This window comes from Choristoneura fumiferana, chromosome 3 (genome assembly GCF_025370935.1).
Source record: "Choristoneura fumiferana chromosome 3, NRCan_CFum_1, whole genome shotgun sequence".
NCBI classification, from domain to species: Eukaryota; Metazoa; Arthropoda; class Insecta; order Lepidoptera; family Tortricidae; genus Choristoneura; species Choristoneura fumiferana.
This window is the reverse complement of record NC_133474.1, coordinates 2,029,875-2,056,732: the sequence shown is the minus strand read 5'-3', so window position 1 is coordinate 2,056,732 and position 26,858 is coordinate 2,029,875. Positions and strand designations below refer to the sequence as shown.

General features: G+C 39.1%; 1 protein-coding gene and 1 pseudogene across 2 annotated transcripts in view; both read left to right on the top strand.

Annotated features, from left to right (window-relative positions):
* LOC141426338 (uncharacterized) lies at window positions 1-23,054 on the top strand. The gene is made up of 4 exons (XM_074085187.1): window positions 1-171; window positions 1,638-2,099; window positions 17,388-17,606; window positions 22,729-23,054. Exons 1-4 carry the CDS (start codon window positions 114-116, stop codon window positions 23,037-23,039), a joined length of 1,050 nt encoding a protein of 349 aa, XP_073941288.1. The 5' UTR covers window positions 1-113; the 3' UTR covers window positions 23,040-23,054.
* A 299-nt stretch (window positions 23,055-23,353) lies between these two features.
* The window catches only part of LOC141426347 (uncharacterized), a 27,029-nt pseudogene continuing 23,524 nt past the window's right edge, over window positions 23,354-26,858 (top strand). Inside the window, exon 1 of the transcript XR_012451227.1 lies at window positions 23,354-23,582. The product of XR_012451227.1 is annotated as an uncharacterized protein (transcript). The remainder of the gene's footprint in view (window positions 23,583-26,858) is intronic.

The following is a 26,858-nucleotide window of genomic DNA, read 5'->3' as shown; positions in this document are numbered from 1 at the left end:
CTACGGACTCGGACTACCGGATTATCACCGATTCATTTCATTTTTGCCTCGCAGTTCGTGTGACTGCTTGAACGCGATTTTAATTCGAAATTTTTGCGGCGTAATTCTAAAATATGGCATTGTTTCGGTTTTACTTGTTATCGGCGGCGATATGCAGCGTTCTGGTTGTCGGTAAGTAACGTTTTACATTTCTCGACAATGTCGCTATGTAGAAATAGGCAGTCTTTGTTGCTTTTATCGCGTGAATTGTAGACGGGGCGTTGCGTTTTTTAGCTCTTGCACTCCATTTCGGCCTAAATCTGATGCTATTTGCGTAATATATTATTCAGAATCTGCATACCTTCATTCGCATTCGATCATATTCTAGAAAATTATATTAGGTACCTATCTATTCAAGGATATACTTGATGTGGTCAATATGTTTGAAAAGCCATCCTGAAATAGTTTTCAGTCAAGTAGAAGTTAATAATTAGCTCCATTTGGGATCAATTTCCTAATTGCATCATTCTCTCCAAAATATTACCACAATTCATTAAGCCTACCTTCAACATTGTAATTAATTGGTAATATCTCTATCTTAAATCTGTAGTGACATTGTTTTTGTAGCTAATTAGAGTTACATGTAGGTACTTTTTGATTTACAATTTGTATGGCAATGTTTTGTTAGTGTCCATATTATCAAAGGAATTCAGCAGTGACCTTGGCAAAATAAAAAAGAAACTATTGACAAACATATTGTACTGAACTTATAATTATTTATAATGGGTAAATGGCTCCCACTGAAAAACAGTGTTGTGTTGTGGCTTGCGGCAACATTATGCAGAGTCTTGGATGTTTATTTTTATTTCTTTGCCTTCTTATATATCTCTCTTTCTCTCTTTTATAAAAAGTATGTAAATTAGATTATTTCATTGTTAGTGATTCACTTAAGTGCTATTTTTTTCTTTGTATTGTATTTATAAACTGTCAGATGCTATAAACAATTTACATATTGACATAAATAAATGTCTTTCAAGCACTGTAGCTGAATAAAACAATAAAAACAAAGCTTCCATTATTATTTGAAATGGTGAAAGGGGGCGGTACTGGGAAGTAACAGTTTTCTATATTTTTTGTAGTTTTATAAACAAACTTTGAAAAAAATTGCAAATAAGGTTTTGTCATGGTATTTCATTTTCAGTCATAGTCAAAATACCACAAACGGGACTTATCATGCTAAAACACACAATATTTACTTCGACGTTTCAACCACATTACAGTAGCCGCATTCACGGGTAGACTCCAGTTGTTGAGGTAAATATTACTCATGTTATAAGCGTGATAAGTCTGTTTGTGGTATTATGACTTTGTCATGGTATTGTTTATCACTGACTAAATAGTTAATCCATGCATACAAATACCAACATAAAGATAATTATGGTAATGCATAAAAGAAAAAAATATAATTTTTTAAATAAATATAGTTTTCCTGTCTTTAATTTTGACGATGCCAGAAGAAATGAATGGACATGTAAATCTTTTTCCTTTCCAACGTTACATGTTGACATGGTAAAAATGGCTACTTTTTAATATTCTTTGTGAAATATCGTAAATGATTAACACCACTTGTGTGACTCAATAAAACTTATTTCCATCAGGTCATGGGCTAGAAGAAGCTCCAACAAAACCACCTGTGCAGATCATAGACCTTAAAAATTTGAAGATATCTGTACCGGATACAACCCTGATGCCTGAGACCACAATCCACCCTGATACCACAACTCACCCTGATACCACTAGTACCACAATCCCGAGCACCACTAGTACCACAACTCCGAGCACCACTAGTACCACAACCCCAAGCACCACTAGTACCACGACCCCAAGCACCACTAGTACCACGACCCCGAGCACAACAACATCAACAACCCCCAGCACAACAAGTTCTACGACCCCTAGCACCACCACGTCAACCACTACGCAAGCTCCTCCATCACCAACTCCCAAGCCTGTGCCTGGGCCTCCTGAGATGGGCAAATGGACGTACTCTGACAAGAATGTGACATGCATCATGGTGCAGTTTGCAGCGCAGTTGAATGTGACATACCCTATGGCCAATGGTGAGTTTTTATGACCTTTCTTTTTGATGCACTTTGTTTATGTTATGAGTACATATAATTTCTCAAAAATTATGTAACGAAATGTTGACAGTGAATAGTTTAACAAAATAGTAATTTCTGGATTAACCCTACATACAGAAGAAAGTCATAGTCAAAACATTTTTATTCTATTTAGTTTTGCAATAACAAAGACTTTGAATGTCAAGCCATGTTGAGTAACATGCGCGGTGTTCAAAATAAGTGAATCGAAAATGAAAATGTTATTATTTCTATGTATCTATAACCAACAGAAAGTTGGAAAACCCCCGACTTTTTCACTCAAACTTCAATATCTCAAAGACAGCTGAACCGATTTTCATGAAACATGTCTAGAAAACCTGATTTTAAATTAAAAAAAAACGCATTGAATTCGGTCCACTCTATAACAGCTGCGGTGCCACAAACACACACAGACACACATAGCGGTCAAACTCGTAACATAACACCCCTCTTTTTGCGTTGGTGGTTAAAAATACGCGTTTTTGTGGCATTTTCAATAATATTGTGTGATTTTGCATCACTTATTGCAGCCACTCTTAATGTGAGCTCCACAGAGCCCTGAGGCTCCATAATTGAAACAAATAATTATGATTAACGGTGAAGTTGTAGAGTACAAACCATTTGAGTCGTGACCCACCTTAGAACGTTCTCACAATGTGTCACAATGAATACCCTTGTCAAGCAATGCAATGTCACGATGATTTTTCATATGGTTTATGGTTTAAGACATTTATTTCCCAAAACAGAATACAATTCACTTATATTGAGAAATAATAATTACAATTAATAATTATTTTTGCGATAGGTACATGCAGATTTACAAATTACTTAGGTATCTACTTACATCGAACAAATACAAAACAAAACATTCATCTCTGATTGATACATTATTTGTGTTGAGGGTATGTGGATAATAAAGCTAAGTAAGTGATTGCGCTTCAATGGACTTCATTAGGTATCGGATGGGTAAGCAATTGCGATAGAAATGTCAACAATTTTAGGATAGCAATTTATACATCGTAATACTTACTATATTTTTATCTGTTAATTTCATGTGTTTTTTCTACAACAAAGAGTTTAAAATACAATACAGTTATGGGTACCATTTCAATGTAGAAAAATTCTTAATAATATGGTTTTTTAAGACTTTTTTATATAATACAACAGATTTTATGTTTTTTGTGTCATTAGGTAGTTTATTATACAGCTGTACTCCTTCATACATGATATTTTTCTTTCCGTAATTGGTCCGTGGCGTGCGTAAACAGAGGTTATTTGCGCGTCTCGTTAATATTTTTTGGATATGGCTCTTTGTTTTTTATAAATTATATTTGTGTATGTATTTGTTTGTTTAAAAATTTTCTTATTAATATACATTGTCTTGAAGTTATACATCTGCGAAATTGTCATTAATTTTGTGTCTTTATAATTTTTTGTAGTTGCGTTCTGTAATGATAGTGAAATAGCAATTTGATAATTTTATTTTGTGTGATTTGTATGGTTTTTCTAAGAAAAGGTTCCACAGTGGCTCAAGATTCAGTTGCTTTCGATAGTACAACCTCGCATAAAATTAGTTGTTTAGGGCTCCGTGGCCAAAAAAGGTTGTAAGCACTGACTTATTGGAACCGGTGTGGCCACTAGCCTGAAAGACTTCTAGTGGTTTAATTCTATGTTTGAAATAAGAGGTCTGTATCGTACTGTCACTCTCACTTTCCTATTAAATACTATTAGTGTGAGCGGGAAGTCAAGATATGGAGTTAGTATTTCTAACTTCAGAGCCCACCACCCCTTTTAGGAAGTGTTTATTTAAACGTTCCTTATCTTGCTAGACGGCGGCTGATAAAGACTGATTAGACTTTGTAGTTTTCAGAACTGCATGGGTTTATTTTTACTTGACTACGGCCAAGCCAAAGCAAAGTATTGTGTGGTATTTTTGTATTTACATTCATCTTTGCGAAAAGATATTTAAATAAGAAATAAGAAACGTTTATTGTTCATTTTATATGACTTGGCTGTTTTAAACTCAACTCCTACCTAATAATAACAATGCCCCCAAAATGTTATTTCAACGACTCAAGTACTATTCAAATTCATTTAATGAAGTGGTTTTAGACATGTTATTATATTCGGAAAAACCCCTAAACTTCATAAATATTGCAAAGTTGGCGGACATGTTTGATGAATAAAATCGAGTGATCACTGCACACGTACGAGAACTGTTTGATAAGTACCCGTTTTCTAAATAGATTAATATCACTGGCCGAAAATAAGTAACACTTTTTTAAGCCATTTTTCAAAGGTGGGAAAATAAAAAAAAAATGGCATTCTTTTGTTTTTTTTTTCTAATTTGACAGCGATTTAGTGAAAGCGTGAACTTAAAATTGTTAAAATGGAGAAAGAACAGTATCGGTATGTAATTAGATTCTTGTTTTTGGAAGGAAAAACATGTGATGAAATAAAAGTAAGAATGCATGCGGTTTACCATGAATGTGCTCCTTCTATGACAACAGCCAGATATTGGTATAACGAGTTTAAGCGGGGGAGAACAACCGTCTTTATTGAGGATCGCCCAGGCCGGCCAATTGAGGTGACTACAGACGATATGGTTAAGAAAATTGAAAATATTGTTTTAGCCGACCGCCGAATTAAACTTCGAGAAATTGTTGATGCTGTAAACATTTCAATCGAGAGGGTACAACACATATTAGAAGAAAAATTGGGTATGAAGAAAGTATCGTCGAGGTGGGCGCCGCGTTTACTCACGGAGGAGCAAAAACGGAACCGACTGACTACTTCGGAGCAGTGTTTGGTCGTTTTCAAACGTAAGCCGAAGGAGTTTCTGCGTCGTTTCGTGGACGAAACGTGGGTTCACCACTACACCCCGGAAATGAAAGAGCAGTCGAAGCAGTGGATTTTACCGGGTGAACCTGCTCCAAAGAAAGCAAAAACCGTCCCATCGGCTGGAAAGGTCATGGCGACTGTTTTTTGGGATTCGCAGGGTATTATACATATTGACTACTTAGAAAAGGGGAAAACGATAACAGGGCAGTACTATGCCAATTTATTGGCTAAATTTGACGCCGTGTTGAAGGACAAACGACCCCATTTAAAAAAGAAAAAAGTACTGTTTCGTCACGACAACGCCCCGGCTCATTCGTCCAGAGTTGTGACGGCTAAATTAGCACAGTTACGCTACGAACTATTGCCTCACCCCCCGTATTCTCCAGGTTTGGCCCCATGCGATTTCTTTTTGTTTCCCAACCTAAAAAAAATGGCTCGGTGGTAAGCGATTTGGATCAAATGACGAAGTCATTGCCGCCACAGAGGCCTATTTTAATGACTTTCCAAAATCATACTTTTTGGATGGTTTAATGAAGCTTGAGTATAGGTGGAACAAATGTATATAGTTAAAAGGTGACTACGTAGAAAAATAAATGCATACATACAATAAAAAATGTGTTTTCTTTCCATAACCGGTTACTTTTCAAACAGCCCTCGTATGTGTCACGAGTATCTACAATGCTGCACATGTGTTGCGACCAGATTCACTACAGATCTGTTGAATAATATTTTTCAATCGTTTTTTGTTGGAAAAGTTCGTATATCTTGCTTTTTGAACTAAGTAGCTTACTGTAGCTAATTTAGAAAAAAATAAAACACGGACTTATGCGACAAAATACTAGCAAAACATTATTCACTGTATCAGTATACAATATTTATACTAATTTTTACTATTTAATCTGTTGGCTGCGATTTTTCACCCCGTACTGCGCTGCCCAGTCTGATTGACAGTTGTAAAGTTAGATAAACCATAGAACTATCGCTACCTCCGTATGTGTGGCTGAATCAAGCTCGATGGTTTTTTATGTGACTCACGCGCCGTATAGGCCTAAGCGTGTCCTGCCCATGACCGCGCTATCTCGGCCACCGTTATCTCCGCTTAAACGTTACAAATTGTATATGTCTGTTGAGGGGCGTTTGATGCATTCGCGATGCGTAATATGCCATGCGCTTATGTTTACTTAGGGTAACAAACATAGGCGTGTATAGAGGGGGCGGGTGGGCTGTGCCCACCCCAGGATGTTGGACTACTGATTTGAAATTCTATAATACTGATATCTGCACACAAAAATCCAGGCCAGGCCCCCCCTGGAAAATAATCCTTATATCTATATCCTTAAAATACGCCAATGGTGGACTGCCCGAAAGAATGTTATGTTTTTCGGGCATATGTATATTATATTTATTTGGTTCCCTCTCTTTGGTCATAATATTTCAAAATGGCTTCCGCGAAAAAACAACATAGGGGGTATTTTGTTTTAATTGCAACAGCATAAATATCGAATGAAAACTAATAATTAGTCCATTCCATATTATACTTTTAAACTGGTTTCCACAGAAACATCAAAAAGATATCAAATATGCCATTCCTGATGTAATTACCGCGTTCAAATTCAACAGCCTTTGCGTGGGCGCCGCGTCGGGTCGGGTGGCTATATTTATTTCATCCCACTTGTTTCTTATTATTACTTGGAAAACTTGGAGGAAAACGTTCAACTTTATACATTCTAAGCGAAATATTTCAAATCTCTTGCCAGTTACGAACTCCCGACTCCCGCATTGCGGTGTGAAAGTCAACGGGAAACCGCCGCGTTATATTCCCAAGAAAGTTGCCATGAAGGTTCAATACTGTGTGCTTAGTGTATTTTCCCGTTCACAAAATACGTCTCGATCGCGTTCGCGTTAAAATCTCAATTTGTATGGAAACACGGACAGCGCCTCTAGCGGAAAGTTTGCACAACAACTTTTGTGAGTGTAGGTTTGCTACGTAAACTATTTCGTCCGCGTATCGTAACGAAAACGGGTGACGACGCCGCACCGTGGACATGTGGCGGCTACGTATCGACGATCGAACGCTCGATTTACGTCTTCGAATAGTAAACGAATGTTTTGTGAAAACGCCACACTAGAGGCGCTGATCCTCAAGCTACAGCCACGGCCACTCTTTCAAGAGACAAAAGAGAGACAAGGTGACAAGGTGCGTTCCCACCAATAAGGATGTGCGAGGGTGTGTGTGGGGGGGGGGGGTGCTCACCTGTTTCCACTTGAAATGTGCTGTGCAAGGCTAGGTAAATGAAGCGTTCGTGTCCTCTCGCGTCTTTGGTGGAAACGGAGCCTAATGTGTGTGTGTTATATACTACTCAAGCCCCGTATTTTTATAGTTGTTTACAAAGGTAATAGGTATAAGTTTTAAAGCGGTCAATATTCGAGCGTTTTGACCGGTTGGTTAAACGTCATTACCATCCCACGTTTATTAGCGCAAAGAAAGGGCAAATCGCAAGAATTTTGAGCACGCCAGATTAAGCATTGGTATTCTCTTTAGTTTTCATAAAAATTAAACCGTGATCATCATCTGTTACATAACAATATTTGTCAAACGGTAATGCCGAAAAAACGCCATGAATATTTACCCGAGTGGGTAAATATTCAGCGTTTTGCGGCGTTTTTTTAACATCATTACCGTTTCGGCAATTACTATTGAGAGAAGTAATGCTCGTGGTTATTTTTTTTTGTCAAAATTAAAATACAATACTGATCCTAAATCATGCGTGATCAAAATTTTTGCAACTTTTCCTTCCGTTGTGCTAAACGCGGGATGGTAATGACGTTTAACCGGCCGGTTGAAACGCTCGGATATTCACCCGAAAGACCTTTCGATATCATGCCGCCCTTTCGACTTCGAAAACAAAAACAGACTTGTATTTAATCAAACATTTTTGTGGATCATTAAAAAAAATGCTCTGGTTGATTTTGGCAATTGACCAATGTCCTGCTTTTGTTGAGATACTTCCAATTCAGATCTTCACATCCGGTGCATAAACGTCATATGTGTAGAAAAATAAACAACTGTACCTATACAGATCTGTTGAATAATGTTTTTCCATCGTATTCGGATAGGTTCGTATTATTAGCTTCATTAAATTCCATTGAGCTAGGTGAGAGCAAGATAAACGAACTTTTTCGACCAAATACGATGGCAAAACGTTATTCACTACATGTGTAACTGAATGAATAAACGTGACTAAAGAAAGGGGTCTCTGACATAATACAATAGCTCATACACTGTGTGTGGTTTACGAAAGCACAATTACCGCATTAATGTATATAATATTTATTTTATTTGCCGTTTTTATTTGTTTGTTTATTTTATTTAGTTTTTGGACCAATTTGATAAGTGTATTACTTAACGGTTGTTCTTTCATTAATTGAAACCTCTAATTTAGTAATCAGTCGTGTATTTTGCAAAAAAATTGTGTTTGGTAATAAAAAGGCAAATTGTTTTTTAAGATTGGATAGTCTGTGCCATGTTGTCTGTCAGAGAGAGACGGATAAAGTGCATTTTGTGCGAGAGAGCATTTAGGCGTTGTGCACATTAAAATGCTTTACACCTAGACGTAATGCGGGCTATCGTTTTTTGTCTCACTAGATGGCGCACTGTTGCTTGAGGTTTTTAAGTATGGCTTTCAAAGTCTGTTATCGAGGGCGTGAAAACAAAGTTTAGATTAAAGTCATAATACACCTTAAAACCGTACCATAAAAATATCGAGCATGCCACAGTGTTGCATAGTCCCCGTTTTGTTCGGAAAAAAGGGAGGACAAAGGTTTCCGAAAGACAAAACTGTCTCAAAACACAGACATTCATTGCCCCGGAACGCATATTTGCCATAATTAATTTCAGATATTGCAAAATATTCACAAAATTATTCTAATTATAAATAAACCCGCGTAGCTCACCCAAAAACTATGCGATTTGACATTTCGGAGACCTCACGCTACACTAGCGCCTCTAGTGGCAAATTCATACGCGATAGCCCTCATTGTTACAACACGAACGATTCATTAGTTAGTGTTGGTGTCTGTAACTAGGTACCAACAAAAAAGTTGTGAGGGCCTGTTTCGCCACATGCTGATCAATTGCCAGATAATTTTCTATCCACCACTTTGTTAGGAGATAAATTTAATAATGCTCGTAAAGTTCGTGTTTATGTTGGATCTAGGCGACATAAAATTATTTTTTATGCTCTAGAGCATAAAGTAAAATCTTCGTCTAAGACCAAGGTAATCAGGTGTCAACAGTCACGAACAATGAAGTTTCTACATATATTTTAATCATTTTTAATTTCATCATCATCCCAGCCTATATACTGCCCGCTGCTGGGCACACACAGGCCTCCTCTCAGAATAAGAGGGCTTGGACCGTAGTTCCCACGCGGGCCTAGTGCGGATTGGGAACTTGCGAAATAAAAATCGATCAAAATAAATGAATGACACTAAAAAAATATACCTAATTAATTATAAAGTAATGTATGAAAATAAAAGATACATAGTACGTGAACAACTCTTTCCACTCTTGCTATTTCGTTTCCTCGCAGTCGAAGTGAAAAGCAGTATGTAAAACCCTAGCATTAAACCCATTTTCCCCTCGACGTGTCTATCCACCCTCGCCGTACCGGCTCGCGTGGCTATATGAATGGCTTGGGTAAAATGGCTCGTTATATGCTCTTGTTGTACAATCTACTATTTCAATTGTCATGCTCGTAAAGTTCGTATTTATGCTGGATGTAGGCGACAAAAAAAGACTTTTTATGTTCTAGTGCATAAAGTAAAATCTTCGTCTAAGGCCAAGGCAATCAGGTGTCAACCAGGGATCTAACGGATGTGGTTTTATCGGAACCGAAAGCGGAACCAGATGTTTTCAATTTAGTTTATCGGAACCAGACACAGAATTGGAGCCGAAAACGGAACCGGAACCAGAATCGGAGCCTAAGTGACAGGTGGACGAGATGTTAAGGGTTGGGTCTACTACAGTACTTTTATTCTAGCATGGTGCGGGTGACACTTGATGTACGTTTCGTTTTACTCAAAAAAAGTTGCAGCGGTCTAAATATATGGAAGTATATTTCAGTTGTAGCCTAAATATGACTGGCGTAAAATATTTGAGCATAAAGAACTATGTTACACGAAATAATCTTAAGCTTTCAGATTTTTATAATCAGTTAATTAAATTCAAAGCACAATTAAGTGAAGAAACGTAATATGCATGTAACGTAACGTTTAGTGATGGGACCTAATGGATCTTGAGTTATATCGGTACTTATTAATTGGTAAGTAACGATTTTTTTGCAAAATACGTTTAGCCTTACTTAAGTGGCAAATAATATTCCAACCTATATTTTCACTAATATTCTCATCAAAATTAGCGACATTAATTATTATTAAGATTTTAAATTATTAGTTTTATCGACTCAAGTTTCGACACTTGGACTCTCTAGTCTTATGATATTGACAGCTGTCACCCGCACCGTGCTACAATGAAAGTACTGTAAACCTGTGGGTCTGTTGCGTAACGTTTCTGACACTCGCGATCACAATCAAATGACAGTTTTCGCATACAAAAACTGTCATTAGATTGTGATCACGAGTGGCAGAATCGTTACATAATTAGCATTCTGTTTGTTTTTTGATGTACGGCGCTCATGTCCAGTCGCCGCGGTAAGCATTGACATCCGATAGAACTTCCGTTTCAAAAGTAACGGAACCGGAACCGAAACGGATGTTTAATATCAAACGGAAGTTCCGACTTAACGGAAACGGAATCGGAGCTCCGTAACATCCCTGGTGTCAACAGCCTCAAACAAAAAAAGTTTCTATATAATAATATTTTTTTAATAATTTTCAATTTATATAAAACTAAAAATCAACGCTTAGGTGGACGCCAGGTCGTTGGTTTGGGAATTGGGGCACAGGATGAGGGACAGAGGTGACCCCCGTTTCGGGTCGTACTTAGTCCAGCGGGTCTCATTGGCCATACAACGGGGCAATGCCGCTGGGGTAATGTATACGTTTGGGCCAAGTACGATGCGGACGGGTCTTGAGTAGTTTTTATTTTATTTTATTATTTAATTTTGTTTTTCGTTCAGATTTTTGTGATATTTTGTATTTTTTTATTGCATAATTGTTTTTTTGTTATTTATTTAATTTTGTTTTTATTTTTTTGTGATTAGATAGGTAAATAAATTAAATCAATTTATCAAACAAATCAATTAAACTAAAAAAATAGAATTATATAGCAATGCACAAAAAATAAAAGGTACCTAGTAAGTGAACAATCGTTTCCACTGTTGTTTAATTTCCTCTAAATGGAACTGAAAAACAGAGTGTACTTCGAACTTGACCATTAAGGTGATTTTCCACCGGCCGCGGGCGCCGCCATACAAATTTCAACTCTCCTCTGGCCTCGCCGGTGGAAAATCACCTGTAAACCCATTTTCCCCTCGACGTGTCTATCCACCATCGCCGTAACAGCGGGGGTGATATGAACGTCTCGGGTAAAATGGCTCGTTTTATCCTCTTATTCTACAATCTACTATTATGCTGTTTGCATTTAGCAGAAATACTAACTTTACAAGCTTGAGAACGATATTTTTCCACACTTTATTTATGACATATTTGTTTGAAATATTCAGGGAATCAGTATGTAACTGATAAGCGTTTTAATATTGGTCTCATATACGTACCGTTCGGATTTGAAAACAAATGAGTCACTCACGCGCAGCGCAGGATTCACACACGCCATTCAATACTTGCGCAACGAACAAAGGATTCGAGGAACATTGGGGGATTGTTTGTTACTGTTTTAGTTCAATATTTGGGATGTCCCAATTTTTGACAACGTATAATAAATCGAAAACCGTTTGGAGAAATAGGCTTTATGAAGCGCTTTCAGAAATCAGATTCCAAAAATATGATAAACTGAATTAAATAAACAAAATTTAAGTAATGACCTTCATTTGACCCCTGCAGTGTCCCGTCACAAAGGCAGTTCTAAAGCAGGTCTACACTCTAAAGCAAATTGACAGTTTGAAATGTTTGTGTCCTGCTTATAATAGCAAAGAGTGACAAAGACAACTTTAATCACATGATGCGCACACCACATGATGGCTTTAAACAGTTGTCATTTAAAGTCCGAAATGTATAAGAGTACCTATTTCCAATGTATTTTTACGAATTAAATTATTAAATTACTACGTTACAAGTAAATATAAAATAATTTAAATATCAGATTGTAATATAAAATATCTATTTACTATCACACCATTAAACAAACATAGGAATTAACGAAGCTAAAAGAAGACAAATTAATAAAACTATTTGTCATGGTTCATTTAGGACCCTAAGCTGTGCTTGTATTATTGTCACATTGTAATGCCACAGATTATGTTATGTACGACCTGAATTTTTGTAGGCAATGGAACGAGGCTGTCTCACTGTGACGTCATCCAGCGTATTTCGTAAAAAAAATATAAAAAATTAAATACTCATCCAAATTCAAAATCGATGAAAATGGTATCTTAAAATATCCTATTCTGAAAATACAAACGGAAATATAGATGCACAGTAAAAACAGAAAATAGGACCATCACTGGGAATCGAACCCACCTACCTACACCACTACCTGGACCTGGGTTCGATTCCCAGTGATGGTCTTATTTTTTTGTTTTTTCTGTGCATCTATATTTCAATTTGTATTTTCAATTTAGGTTTACGGGATGACCGTAAAAGTAAAAATTTGGAATTGAAATAAAAAATACAAAAAGATTCCAAAAAACCAATCTTAATATCCTATTCTTCCCAAAAATAAAATAAAAACTATAGGTTTTTTTTTGGTGCCTCCCAATTAATGCATTATAATATTAGAATAATTGTTTTTTTGATCGAGAGATCCAACCCTGTAGTGTGGGGTATCGTTGGATAGGTCTTTTAAAACCATTAGGGGTTTGCCAAGACGATTTTTCGATTTAATGATTTTTTTGCGAAATATTCAACTTTAAAGTGCAAATTTTCATGAAAATCGAGCGTCCCCTCTAAAATCTAAACCGGTGGGTGGAAAAAATTGAAAAAATTCAGGATGGTAGTAAGTATATCAAACTTTGAAGGAAAACTATAACGACTAAGTTTGCCTGAGAATCATTAGTAGTTTAAGGGGCTGTTTCACCATCCATTGATTAGCGTTAACTGGCGGTTAAATGTGATGCCGTCTCCGTCTATTCGAACAAAACAAATAGAGACGGCATCACATTTAACCGCCAGTCAACACTAATCAATGGATGGTGAAACAGCCCCTAAGAGTAAATAGCAGCCAAAGGTATAAAATATACCTAAACTTGGAAGATACCGTTTAAAATACGAAATCCTTTGAAAAATATTACTTAATTTTCTCGTAATGACTACGGAACCCTATTTCGGGCGTGTCCGACACGCTCTTGGCCGGTTTTTCAGTTATAATCTAATCTAGACACGCGGTAGCGTTTCAAGTTCAAGCCATAAGTAAAAAGTTAAAGGAAGTGGGGGGGGGGGGGTTTATATGTCTGGTCGGATTAAGCTAAAGCTTAACAGGGTTTCATATAGGGTAACCTTCAGACGCGGAATTCTAAAAAATAGTACGTTAGTGCCGCAAAACTGATTATATGAAAGCTATTTAAGGCTGGCGTCGTCGCGGCTGAGCCTTGACATCGGAACCCAATCGATACCTCTGGCTACAGATCTTGGTTTAATACTAGCATTCATCCGTGGTTTCGCTCGATCATTGGGCCAGGCAGTTAAATTGAACTGTTTGGGATTTTATTGAATTCCCATCAAAACTTCATGTCTTTCATTACATGTTTTTTGTATTGTTGTTTTTATGCCTATTGCTTACCTTGGAAAATTTATATACATGTGTTTTCTGCATTGCTTACTATCGTGTTGGTGTTCAATAAAGAGTCATTGTATTGTATGTACTGTATTGTCTTCAGCTGTTGAAATTTTGGGATTTTAAAAGTTTATCTTGATTTTACATGACACTGATCCCGTGGGAATAGCGAGATAAAAAGTACACCTATGTATTATTTCCGAGATATAGCTGTCTATTAATTAAAAAAATTACCTAAATCCGAAATAGCAACAGACACAAACTTTGGCTTTAAAATTATTATTAGGGTATAGTGATCTGATTACGGCTGTCTTAGAAATTAAATGAATTAATTCCCATACTTCTGTTTGTATTAATGTGTATGTAAAGCTAAGTTTAGACCAAGACATTTACACGGTACACTTAATGTATAGACGATAATATAGTGTAAAGTATCTTAATCTGGTTGAGCCTTTATTTAGGCTTAGAAATTATATTGAATTACATTTATTTTGAATGATCTAGCCAACCAAGTTGGAAAACCCCCGACTTTGTCACTTCAAAGTTCAATATCTCAAAAGCGGCTGAACTAATTGTGATAAAACATGTCTAAGAATCATCGCTAGAAAAACCTGGTTTCAAATTTAAAAAAAAACCGCACTTTTGCGTCGGGGGTTAAAAACAGAACAATTAATTAAAGTCAAAAATAATATTCATTTAATTAGTTACCCATTAATATATATGTAATAAGTAGGTAATGGTAATACAGTCCAGCATAAAACATAATAACAATAGTAATCAATAACACAAAAGTATAAAATAACCGTAAGAATAGATATGTATAAAAATCATCACAGACAAGGTTATGATTATAACGGTACATATGGCACTATATGGTACATTGTATATGGTATGGCACTGCAAATGTCACTGATTATACTTAAAACGTTTAGGTAATAAAATGTAAACAAACTTCACCTGCCTGATTTGGTACATTCAAGGATTTTAAACATTTTACTTATGTATCATTGTAATACAAACTAGACTAGTGTAGTTTAGATAGTTTAATGGGGGAATTTCAATATTTAAGACACCAATTGACGTTGTTTTGTTTACATTTAGTTAAATACCTATCCAAAACAAGTTTAGATTCATGTGTTATTCGAATTAGCGGTTAGAATTTTAATATCATTATGATTATGTTTGGTTAAACATATTATATTTCTATCGGCTCTGTATTGGTCTCGCGAGGTTGCAAGACGCGGGACTTTTCTGGTGTCTTAAGCCGTGATAAAATCCAGAGGAAAAGCAAAAGCGTTTTAAGGACAAACGAGTTATTTTACTGATTGAGGATAAAGAGGAAGTCGCGGCAACAAATATATACAAATTATTATTATGCATTTTGTTTCTGTGAAGACGCATAGGAGATTTCAATGATTCGGTGTTCACATCTTATATCAGCTTATGACTTATGTCACATGTCCAGTCGGTACTCGATATACGGGATATATCTAGTGATCGGATTAGGCATAGTCAATTTGCTACCTAGACTTTGCGAGAAGATATAGAGTTGTTAATAACACCTTATCCCGAACTAAAAACTTAATTTACAAATTTTTGAGATAGGACATCTTTGTGATCTTACGATCACATGTGAATTTCGAGAAACTGGGGCTTGAACCTTGCTTGAACATCTTCTGCTTGAGAGGCCATATGTCAATTATACCGTGTCTTTAAAAACTCTTCTAGCCTTTGCTTAATTATAATATTTATGATGATGTCCTCCATGTCGTGTCCGACAAAGGCGAACCTTGAGGCTTGTTTATTATGTGCCCGAATATGGCTGACAAAGCCAAACTTACTCTTAAAGGTCCTATTACAGGGCGCGCTATGTAATTGACCACTATCATTATACGTGTAAGTGTAGGAAGGTCTCGGGCGGGTCTTTATAGTAATACGTTTGGCATCCAGGTGTTCCAAGCGATGCGTCTCAAAATTTGCAACAGCCTTATTTATAACTAATACTGGAGCAGTCATGTTTGTTTCGTGGTCGATACGTAACTGCTTAAAGTCCGTGGTTCTGTTCGATGTCGTAAACTGTCGCCTCAATGGAAACGGGGTCGCGTTTCACTGCGATAGTTACTTGTTCGTTATGTTAAGATGTTGCTGAAACGGTGTGGTTGCTTCATTTACTTTATTTCGAACTAATAATTAGGGATGGGCCGTAATTCGTTTTACATTCGGTTTACTTAACTATTTTGACTGAAATTAAAAGAATGCATGTCTGTCATATCAGTAAAATAGGCAACAAAACTTCAATAAACTTAGTACTTAGGTACCTATTCTTTTAATAAACATGTTGATTACAATTCGTAAATTGAATAAAAAAAATGATTTTGTTTCACAATTTTATAAAGTAAACATCGAGAAACATTAAGTATTTCGGCCACCCTAAAAATCACCCAGACAACAGCAATGTCAAACAAATTAACCAATAGCAACATTTTTTATGATCATCTTGCATCTGCATATATGTTCTTATGGATCTTGATATTTTGATTACCTTCAAATAAATAGCGATTGAGACTTTTCTTATTTTACATTACATTCTTTCTGTATCACATTTTATAACTTATAATAGAAGCAATTAAGAATATGACGAAAATAAACAATTATATTCCTAATCGCAATATATGAAGAAATAGCAAAGTACAATTCAATAGAATCTGTCAATTTTCTACATATTTAAGACACCCTATCGTGGGCACACTTGATTATATATGTCCCTGTTGTTGCAATTATCATCTAAAAGGAATCAAAAAAGAATAATAGTCACATCACAAAGCCTTAGGCAGCCCGGTGTTTATATTAGTAGGCTGGAAGTGTCTACAGGATTGTCAGATTCTATTGAATTGGAGTTTACATCTACCTGGATGGTTTCGCCGGAAGACCAGCGCTGACTCCATCCGAGGAGTCAGCATTTATGCTGAGGCGGGACCATTCCGGGCACATAAATTGTTTACCATTGTCACTTACCCTTTCTTTTTTATTTTATTTTATTATTGATATTTTTGTCTCGAATAATTTTTTTCATTTTCACCTGCATATTTTTTTTTATCAAAGGAATAAAACTTTTTTTATTATCTCTACACTCATTCATTTTCTTATTACAATTGAAATGTTTTCATCTTTTTCTGTGTCTTTTTAAGTGTTTATGTTTATTTCTGATGCTGCTACAATAATCCCAACTACCCCATATAAAATGATATCTCAAACTACGTACCTACCTACATTTTATTTGGGACCAGAGCTTTGCTATCACCAGATTTTTATAGACATTGCCGTTTGTAGCGTATATTTTGACATATAACGTTTTGATTTTGACTCACTCGGCCATTTTTTTAGTATTAGGTATGCAGTAGCCATAAGTGCGAGCAGTTCCTTTAGGTGGGAAGGCTGTAGGCTGTAGACCACTGAACCATCACAGACAAATTGATAACAGAAACATTTTGTTCCAGTGTCTACCCTCGGCAGTAAATTCGTGAACGTGCCGGCCAACGCTTCCACGACCGCGGGCTGGTGCGGCGCCGCCAACCAGTCCCTCACCATCAGCTGGCCGGCCACCGCCGACGAGAACAACACCATCGCCATCGTGTTCCAGATAAACGACACCACCAAGTCTTACGAAGTGAAGAACATTACTGTTAAACTGGTGCCCGCCATGTTCCCTAATATCAGTGAGTGTTTTTGATTTGATTCCTGTGCAGTCGCACAAATTTAATCATGTACCAGGCAGGGTGGAACCTTTGTGCTACTAATGTCATGTTGACATCTCATACTTTTATGATTGGTTTTTTGGACTTTTTGTATTTTTTTTTATTTCAACTCCAAATTTGTTACTTTTACGGGTATCCCGTGAAACCATATCGAAAATATAAACTGAGACATGGATGCACAGAAAAACCAGAAAAAGAGACCAGCACTGGGAATCAAACCAGGGCCTCAGCAATCCGTGCTGCGTGCTATAACCCCTACACCACTGCTGGACAGGAATCTAGACACGAATTTTTCCTAAGCATACATATCGTAGGTTGCTTATTTCTACTACGCTACTTAAGCAGCAGCACTAGCGACATCTATGTTTCGTCGGCAGAAGTCACATTCTTTCGGAACTAACCGCTCACCCAGACAAGACATGTCGCTACTAAGCTAAGCAAAGGTAAGCTGAGATATGTATGCATAGGAAAAATTCGTGTCTAGATTCCTGTCCAGCAGTGGTGTAGGGGTTATAGCACGCAGCACGGATTGCTGAGGACCTGGGTTCGATTCCCAGTGCTGGTCTCTTTTTCTTGTCTTTCTGTGCATCCGTGTCTCAGTTTGTATTTTCGATATATATATTTTTTTATTCTACTGGATGGCAAACGAGCCAGTGGGTCTCCTGATGGTAAGAGATCACCACCGCCCATAAAAATCTGCAACACCAGGGGTATTGCAGATGCGTTGCCAACCTAGAGGCCTAAGATGGGATACCTCAAGTGCCAGTAATTTCACCGGCTGTCTTACTCTCCGCGCCGAAACACAACAGTGCAAGCACTGCTGCTTTACGGCAGGATTAGCGAGCAGGTGGTAGCAATCCGAGCGGACCTTGATTATTAATAGGTTCCACCCTGGGTCATGATTCAATTTGTTCGGCTGTACAAACTCGAAATGTTTTTATTCAATTTTAAAAAGGATGACGAAAGCGCACGAAGCTTGATGTGTCTCGAGTTCGATGCCCGGTCGGTACAGAGATTTGTATGAATAATAAGAGTGTTTGTTCTTGAGCCTTGGGTGCTTAATATGTATTTAAGTATATGTATTTGGGCCAATCAACATTTTTACCGACACTAATCTGTCCGCGACATTTTTCAAACAATTGCAGATTTTTGTAAGTAAACATGTTTTTTCTGTAATTTAATAGATGGTGTACATGAATACATGCCATCCTACGTAAGTTCAACCTATTAAACCGTGAAATATCTTGTTGGAAGTACGCATTTTTGGTAACGCCAGAGACAATTTTGGTAACGCAGGAGACGCCCAAAGTGTCGGTAAAATAGTTGATTGGCCCATTTATCTACCTATGTTTATCTGTTGCCTAGTACCTATAATACAAGTTTTGCTTAGTTTGGGACTAGGTCAATTGGTGTAAATTGTCCCATGATATTTATTTAACTACTTAGGCTCTAAGCACTTGTGAATGTCAAAAAATCTACCTCTTCACGCTCAGACCGCGCGCCGAACCGATTTGAATGAAATTTGGTATGAAGATAGTTTGAAAACCTGGGCAGGACATAGGACAGTTTTCATCCCGGAAAATTGCATAGTTACAGCGGAATAGCGATAAACGAGCCCTCTTGTTCTGAGAGGAGGCCTGTGCCCAGCAGTGGGACGTATATAGGCTGGGATGGAGCTATAAACGAATTTCTCACAGTTGCGGAATCGCGAGTAAAAGCTAGTTATAAATAAACTCAACCTATGTAACCTAAACCAATCTGTAGATAACGCTATCAAATTGCATTATATCAAATAAATTTCATTGTGAAGTCGTTTTGACATTACAACGTTTGCTTTGACACGTTTCCGGTGAAAGTGCAGCTTACGATCTCCTGTCATGAATGCACTGTTCTATGCATTTATGTGACGTCTCAGTGCTGCAGTTACGTCTAACAATAAAAACCTAAAACCTAATATTAATTCGCCTAGCCAGGCTATGTTGATAAATAAAGCCACAAGTCAACTAGGTTACTGCAAGTCTTAGCCAAAGCAGGCATTACAAACACGTAGATATGGCGTAATTTATCTGTTTTGTTATATACGTCACTGACAGATAATAGATATAAATTCATCAATTGTATCCGATAACAAATAGTATCGCAATTCTTAAATCAATATCGAAACGTGATTTAGGCACGCATCCGCCCCCATATTGATATTGCTTAAGATGTGCCAATAATTATTACTAAACTGTGAGTGTTTTTTTTTGTCTACAAGATGCCTTAATGTTGTTACGGTCATACACACTTATGTAACAAACACTTGTGAAAGTCAAAGAAATCTACCACACTGCAGGGCTACTACGAAACTCGAAGTTCGTATCGTTCCGTCCCTCTCGCTCTCGTATTAAATAGTATAAGTGTCAGAGGGACCGCACGACACGAACTTCGAGTTTCGTAGTAAAACCCCTGGTCCGGAAAAGTCTCTGTTGAGGAGAACCCGGCAAGAAACTCTACGAGGTATATATATATTTTTAAACACTTTTACTATGTTACGAGTTAACGATTACGATAACGATTTACATCACAAGTATTTAAGACAGCTAGCTTTTAACACGCGTTTATTAGGTCGACCTGTATGTAACTATGTAATGGAATCTAAGGTAATTAATTTAACCATCTTCCAAGGGTCGTAGCGTAATGAAAATTGGCAGCTGTATGTAGTTCTGATGACAATACAATAATATGGTGTTGAAATCTATTTTTAGGATTACAACACTAAGATTTATTTTAATTATTTGTATGTGGCAACACGCTCTCTTGACTTCCAATAATACACGCAGTAGCAAGACGAGTTTGTTTTTAATTATTTTTAATATAAAAACAACAGTCAGACCACCTGCTTAATAGTGATTTGTTCATATGGTACTGTCGAATTGATCTGATGATGGAGCCGGAAGATATGAACTGGAACTACATAATGGAATAGCGTATCATAGTCGTATTTGCACATGTGAGAAAGGCCACTTAATGGACTTGGAACACGATCAGGTTTCAAGGTCTAATGATGAAGCCTGAAGATAGTCACCGGCATTCCATGATGGAATAGCGTATCATAGTCGTATTTGCACTTGTGAGAAAGGCCACATAATGGACTTGGAACACGATCATGTTTCAAGGTCTAATGATGAAGCCTGAAGATAGGCACCGGCATTCCATGATGGAATATCGTATCATAGTCGTGTTTGCACTTGTGAGAAAGGCCACGTAATGGACTTTGAACACGATCAGGTTTCAAGGTCTAATGATGAAGCCGGAAGATAGGCACCGGCATTCCATGATGGAATATCGTATCATAGTCGTGTTCGCACTTGTGAGAAAGGCACGTAATGGACTTTGAACACGATCAGGTTTCAAGGTACAAACCTATTATATATTGAATAGTGTAAATATTTCGTTATCAAATACCAAAAAGTATAAAATAAATATTAATTTATAGTGTTTTTTTAAAGTATTAAGTTTAAAAAAACACTAGAAAAACACGCTTTTATAAATGCACGTAAAAGAAAAAAATAAATTATGGATCGTTCAAGTTGTCTCTATTTCTGGGCTGAAGTGTAAACTATACATGTGCTTTAAATTATAACATTTGATTGTAAAAGCGTGGGGCAGCTTCCGCCAGGAAGTTAGTATTTGTTAACAAGCAAGTCTTTCCTGTTCCAGCGCCCCACGCTTTTACAATCAAATATTATAATTAAAAGCACATAGTTTACACTTCAGCCCAGAAATAGAGAAAACTTGAACGATCCATATATATATTTTTACGTGCATTTAGAAAAGGAATTATTTTCAAATATCCCTCCCTGTGCCCTGTTCATGATATAATCATAAATTTTATAATACGGCTTAGCCTAATCATCATCATCATCATCACAGCCGTAGGACGTCCACTGTTGGACTTGCTTAAAAATTGTGCCCCTTCATTTGAGGTTTATGAGGGGGGGGGGGTTTGCCAGTACTCGCCACGCTTGGCAAGCGGGTTGGCGAGCGCAGTATAGGATGTAAGAGTCGCCAAGAAGACGCTGCTGCCCATATTCTGGTATTATCCCACAGCCTTAGCCTAATACAGGATGCTAATAGCAGCTACAGATCTGGTTAATATTGTTTTTTCATTGTATATTGTCGTATAATTTTGTATTTATCTTGCTTTCTTAGTTAGCTTCAGTAAACTCCTTCAGTCTTCAGGCTTCAGTCAATTTTCAACTTTGACGCCATACAAATAAAGCCATTTTTAGTATACCGCTACCCACGTTTACAGATTATGTAAAAACTATTTTATTTGTATGATGTCAAAGTTGAAAATTAACTGAAGGCACGCCCATCTGTCAAGTGCTAACTCCAAGTAATCGCTGTAAACCTGTTGAGAAAGCAATATAAATACGATCTTATCCGACAAAATATGATGGCACCACATCACTACATCTTTAATACGCTTGTAGAACAGCCCTTGTCATGATGTAGTATCAGGCACTTGTCCCACCGCCGACGATGAGCGAGAAGCGAGTAGAGCGAGTAACTAGAAACGAGTGGGCGAGCAGCGAGAAGCGAGTGTAGTTTTGTCGCTCGGCTGTAAGCGAGTGTTCGCGTGCGACGGGCGATTACTCGCTCCACTCGACTCGCTCGTGCGGGGCGGCCGCCAAGCTGACATCGCTGAGCGAGTATCTATAGATCAGCGAGTTTTATAGCTCTTGTCGCTGCGACAAAAGATGTAAGAGCGAGTTCTCGCCGACAGTGTGAACAGCCAGCGATCAACTATTAATATATGTGTCTCTTTTACTCACACAGGATCTTATATCTTTTGTTCGTTTCTTGAGCTAGAAAATAGTCGATAGCCAATCGTTTCCTCGCTGGCGGTGAGACAAGTGCCTTAAGCCGAGTTTAGACTTGCAAGAAAAAACGCGCAAGTTGCATTACATTGCGAGGCCGTAAAGCCAACGAGTTTGTAGTGGTCAATCGAGCGTCGCAATATAATGCAACTTGCACGATTTTTCTTGCAAGTCTAAACTCGGCTTTACAGAAGTGTTGAACTGTTTTGTCTCCGCAGCGAACATGGACGTCATCAGTCTGTACCACGGCGTGGAGTGGCGGACGCCCCTGGCCACGTCTTACCGCTGCGCCGCGCCCACCACGCTAGCGCTGACCGCGGCCGAGCCCAGCGAGGCCAGCGTCGGCGCCAAGATGACGCTGTCGCAGCTCCAGGAGGAAGCCTTCAGGACCGCCTCCGCTACCGGGTTCAGTGCCGGTGAGTTAACTGTAATGTCCCCGCAGCGAACATGGACGTCGTCATGTACCACGGCTTGGAGTGGCGGACGCCCCTGGCTACGTCTTACCGCTGCGTCGCGCCCACCACGCTAGCGCTGACCGCGGCCGAGGCCAGCGTCGGCGCCAAGATGACGCTGTCGCAGCTCCAGGAGGAAGCCTTCAGGACCGCCTCCGCTACCGGGTTCAGTGCCGGTGAGTTAACTGTACTGTCCCCGCAGCGAACATGGACGTCGTCATGTACCACGGCTTGGAGTGGCGGACGCCCCTGGCTACGTCTTACCGCTGCGTCGCGCCCACCACGCTAGCGCTGACCGCGGCCGAGCCCAGCGAGGCCAGCGTCGGCGCCAAGATGACGCTGTCGCAGCTCCAGGAGGAAGCCTTCAGGACCGCCTCCGCTACCGGGTTCAGTGCCGGTGAGTTAACTGTAATGTCCCCGCAGCGAACATGGACGTCGTCATGTACCACGGCTTGGAGTGGCGGACGCCCCTGGCTACGTCTTACCGCTGCGCGTCGCGCCCACCACGCTAGCGCTGACCGCGGCCGAGCCCAGCGAGGCCAGCGTCGGCGCCAAGATGACGCTGTCGCAGCTCCAGGAGGAAGCCTTCAGGACCGCCTCCGCTACCGGGTTCAGTGCCGGTGAGTTAACTGTACTGTCCCCGCAGCAAACATGGACGTCGTCATGTACCACGGCTTGGAGTGGCGGACGCCCCTGGCTACGTCTTACCGCTGCGTCGCGCCCACCACGCTGCGGCCGAGGCCAGCGTCGGCGCCAAGATGACGCTGTCGCAGCTCCAGGAGGAAGTCTTCACCGCTTCCGCTACCGGGTTCAGCGCCGGTGATTTAATAGGCAATATTACGCAAAGCTCTGCGCAAAGGGCGACACTAGCGCAAACCGCCATGACAACGTCAGTTCTATGTCATCATCATCATCATGTCAGCCGAAAGACGTCCACTGCTGGACATAGGCCTCCCCCAAGGGTCTCCATTCAGACCGGTTTTGTGCTTTCCGCATCCACCGCGATCCCGCGATCTTAACCAAGTCGTCGCTCTATCTTGTTGCAGTTCTATGTATACACACATATATATATATATTCGAGTCGATCATGACCAAAAAGAGTAGTGCCTATAGAAATCATGACATTTTATTACTAACAAAATAACATGATTATTTATATCGAAGAAGCCGTGGTGGACTAGTGGTTTGACCTATAGCCTCTGAAGCAGAGGATCGTGGGTTCAAATCCCAGCTCGCACCTCTTCCTCTTCTTTCGAAATTCATGTGCGAAATAACATTTGAAGTTTACCACGAGCTTTGCGGTGAAGGAAAGCGTCGTGGGGCAACCTGCACAAACCTGCGAAGCAATTCAATGGTGTTTGTGAAGTTCCCAATCGGCATTGGGCCCGCGTGGGAACTACGGCCCAAGCCCTCTCATTGAGACGAGGCCTGTGCCCAGCAGTGGGACGTATATAGGCTGGGATGATGTGGATTTACGGTTTGTGGTAGTGCTGTACTCTGACGGCAGGAAATTGCAGTAATATTCACTATTAAGACACTTTTTTAAGGGTTCCTAGGATGAACACAGAACATATCTTGACCAGCTTCGAAAAGTTGAAAGACCCCCGATATTGACATTTCAAATACAAATTCAAACATAGCTAAGAACCGCAAGGAAGAGGAGGGAGGGGGACGGTTAGAAAGAAGAACAAACAGAGAAGAAAGGTCTTTTACAATTTTGCCATGCCCGTTCCATTTATCTGTCGGTCCGTCTGGAGCTAACCTGAGAGACTGTTAGTGCTAGAAAGATACGCAAAAAAATTGTTTTTCGTAGAAATATTAAGTGCAAACTTCTTTTGTATTCAATCCGCTCTTGAATACCGACAAAATTTAATAGCATCCTTTCTGAGACCAGTTCGTTTTTTCCTCAAGCCGTTGGTCCATCCATTATTTTTATGAGCTATTATCCACTCGAGCGCCCAATGTACGCTGGATGCGCTCGCGCATACTGGCAGGTATGAATAACGCAGTCATCTAATAATAGATTCATACGTGAATACAAACTGAGACATGGATGCACAGAAAAACCAGAAAAAGAGACCATCATTGGGAATCGAGCCTGGGTCCTCAGCATTCCGTGCTGCGTGCTATAACCCCTACACCACTGCTGGACAGGAATCTAGACACGATTTTTTCCTAAGCATACATATCTCAGGTTGCTTATTATTACTATGCTACTTAAGCAGCAGCACTATATAGATATGGTTTCACGGGATACCCGTAAAAGTAACAAATTTGGAGTTGAAATAAAAAATACAAAAAGACTCCAAAAATCAATCATATAGTGTATAAGACTGTTTTCTTGCTACAGAGACATTGCACGCAATGTTCCAATGCAAGTTATGTGGTGTATGTTAGTTACTAAATACTGTAGTGTGCACTCACACACCTCCACTCCATCCCTTTATATACTCATCATGTACTCTTAGGCTTAAAGGTCACAGCTCATTAGAGCCACCCGGCACCCGACCAGCACCGCCTCGACTTTCGGCGTCCACTCGTTGTCGGCAGGCGGTCCACGGGTGAACGCCGCGTTGACGAGTGGACCTTGCGTGGTACATGAATTTCCTAGTAGTCACTATGGCGGCGAGCAGCGGGCTGTCACCGAGTAGTCCACTCGCCGTCCGCGCGTGGACACGAGCGAGTGAGACGACGCGGTGACGCTACGGAGTTGATGTAGTGAGCGCATACCCATACAAATCCATATGAAGAATACTAACTGCTCGAGGCGAGGCGGTGCTGGTCGGGTGCCGGCAGGCTGTAATGAGCTATGACCTTAAATTCTCAGTAATAAACTACAATTTAAACGAGCTTGACGTGTCCTTAACGCCCAACCCCACAATACCGTACATGGGTACTTCCCCGGTTCATTAGAACTGCTAAATTGTTTTTCCATGGGGATTTTTTACCCAATTCGGCTGTTCTTTTTGCTAACCGTACGATCAATGTTAATCGTGTACATTCTTTACCTTTCAAGTCAGTCATACAAATTTTACCTAAACAGGTGCAAATTTTAAACAAACGTTACAAGTTAATGGGGTAGTGTCCTAAAAAATACATTTAATTAGTCTGCTAGGATTATCAGCTTAATTAGACACTTATTTTTTGTTTGATAATTAAATAAAAAAATATGAAGATATAGCCGGTTCAAGTCCGCGTGACGTCACATTTGACATTTACCACGACCTTTACGGTGAAGGCAAACATCGTGAGGCAACCTGCACAAACCTGCAAAGCAATTCCATGATGTGTGAAATTCCCAATCCGCACTGAGCCCGCGTGGGAACTACACATTCTGAGAGGAGGCCTGTGCCCAGCAGTGGTATGTATCTAGGCTGGGATGATAAAATTCCAACTGGGTAGACGTGAAGCCCTACCAGCGAAATCATTGTGATACTGTGACAAAGTTCTATGACTAGTCTCGACTGGAGTCAAAGATTCGTCTGTCTGTACTAGCCGATAACGAGCTAATGCATAATTTGTTAAAACATCCGGCCGGGGAAGTCCCTCACAGTCTCCGTTGTTTCTGTTAGTTACCCATTGAATTGTTCCTTATCGTTTATAAGAAATGTAACAATTTTAACTGTTACTTTGTTATTAAACGGAAGGAATTTGGCTTTTATCTAACAGCTCAAACTTTTGACGCTTAGATAATACGTTACAATAATTAGAACCAAATAATATTTATTTTAAAAAAGCTGTGAAAGTCTAGCGGTTTGGTCTATGGTTTATATAGGTTTACAAGTTTATAAAAGAAGAGCGTGGGTTCAAAATCTAAAAATATCACACCTGTGATGAGTGTGAAATGACTTTACTGTCTATATAAATGACTTTACATTTAAATAGGCTATGAGTAT

Coding starts and splice junctions, on each gene's coding strand:
- LOC141426338 (XM_074085187.1), top strand. CDS start 114: ATGGCATTGTTTCGGTTTTACTTGTTATCGGCGGCGATATGCAGCGTT. Junction 2,100..17,387: donor GACATACCCTATGGCCAATG/GTGAGTTTTTAT, acceptor ATTTTGTTCCAG/TGTCTACCCTCGGCAGTAAA. Junction 17,607..22,728: donor CGCCATGTTCCCTAATATCA/GTGAGTGTTTTT, acceptor TTGTCTCCGCAG/CGAACATGGACGTCATCAGT.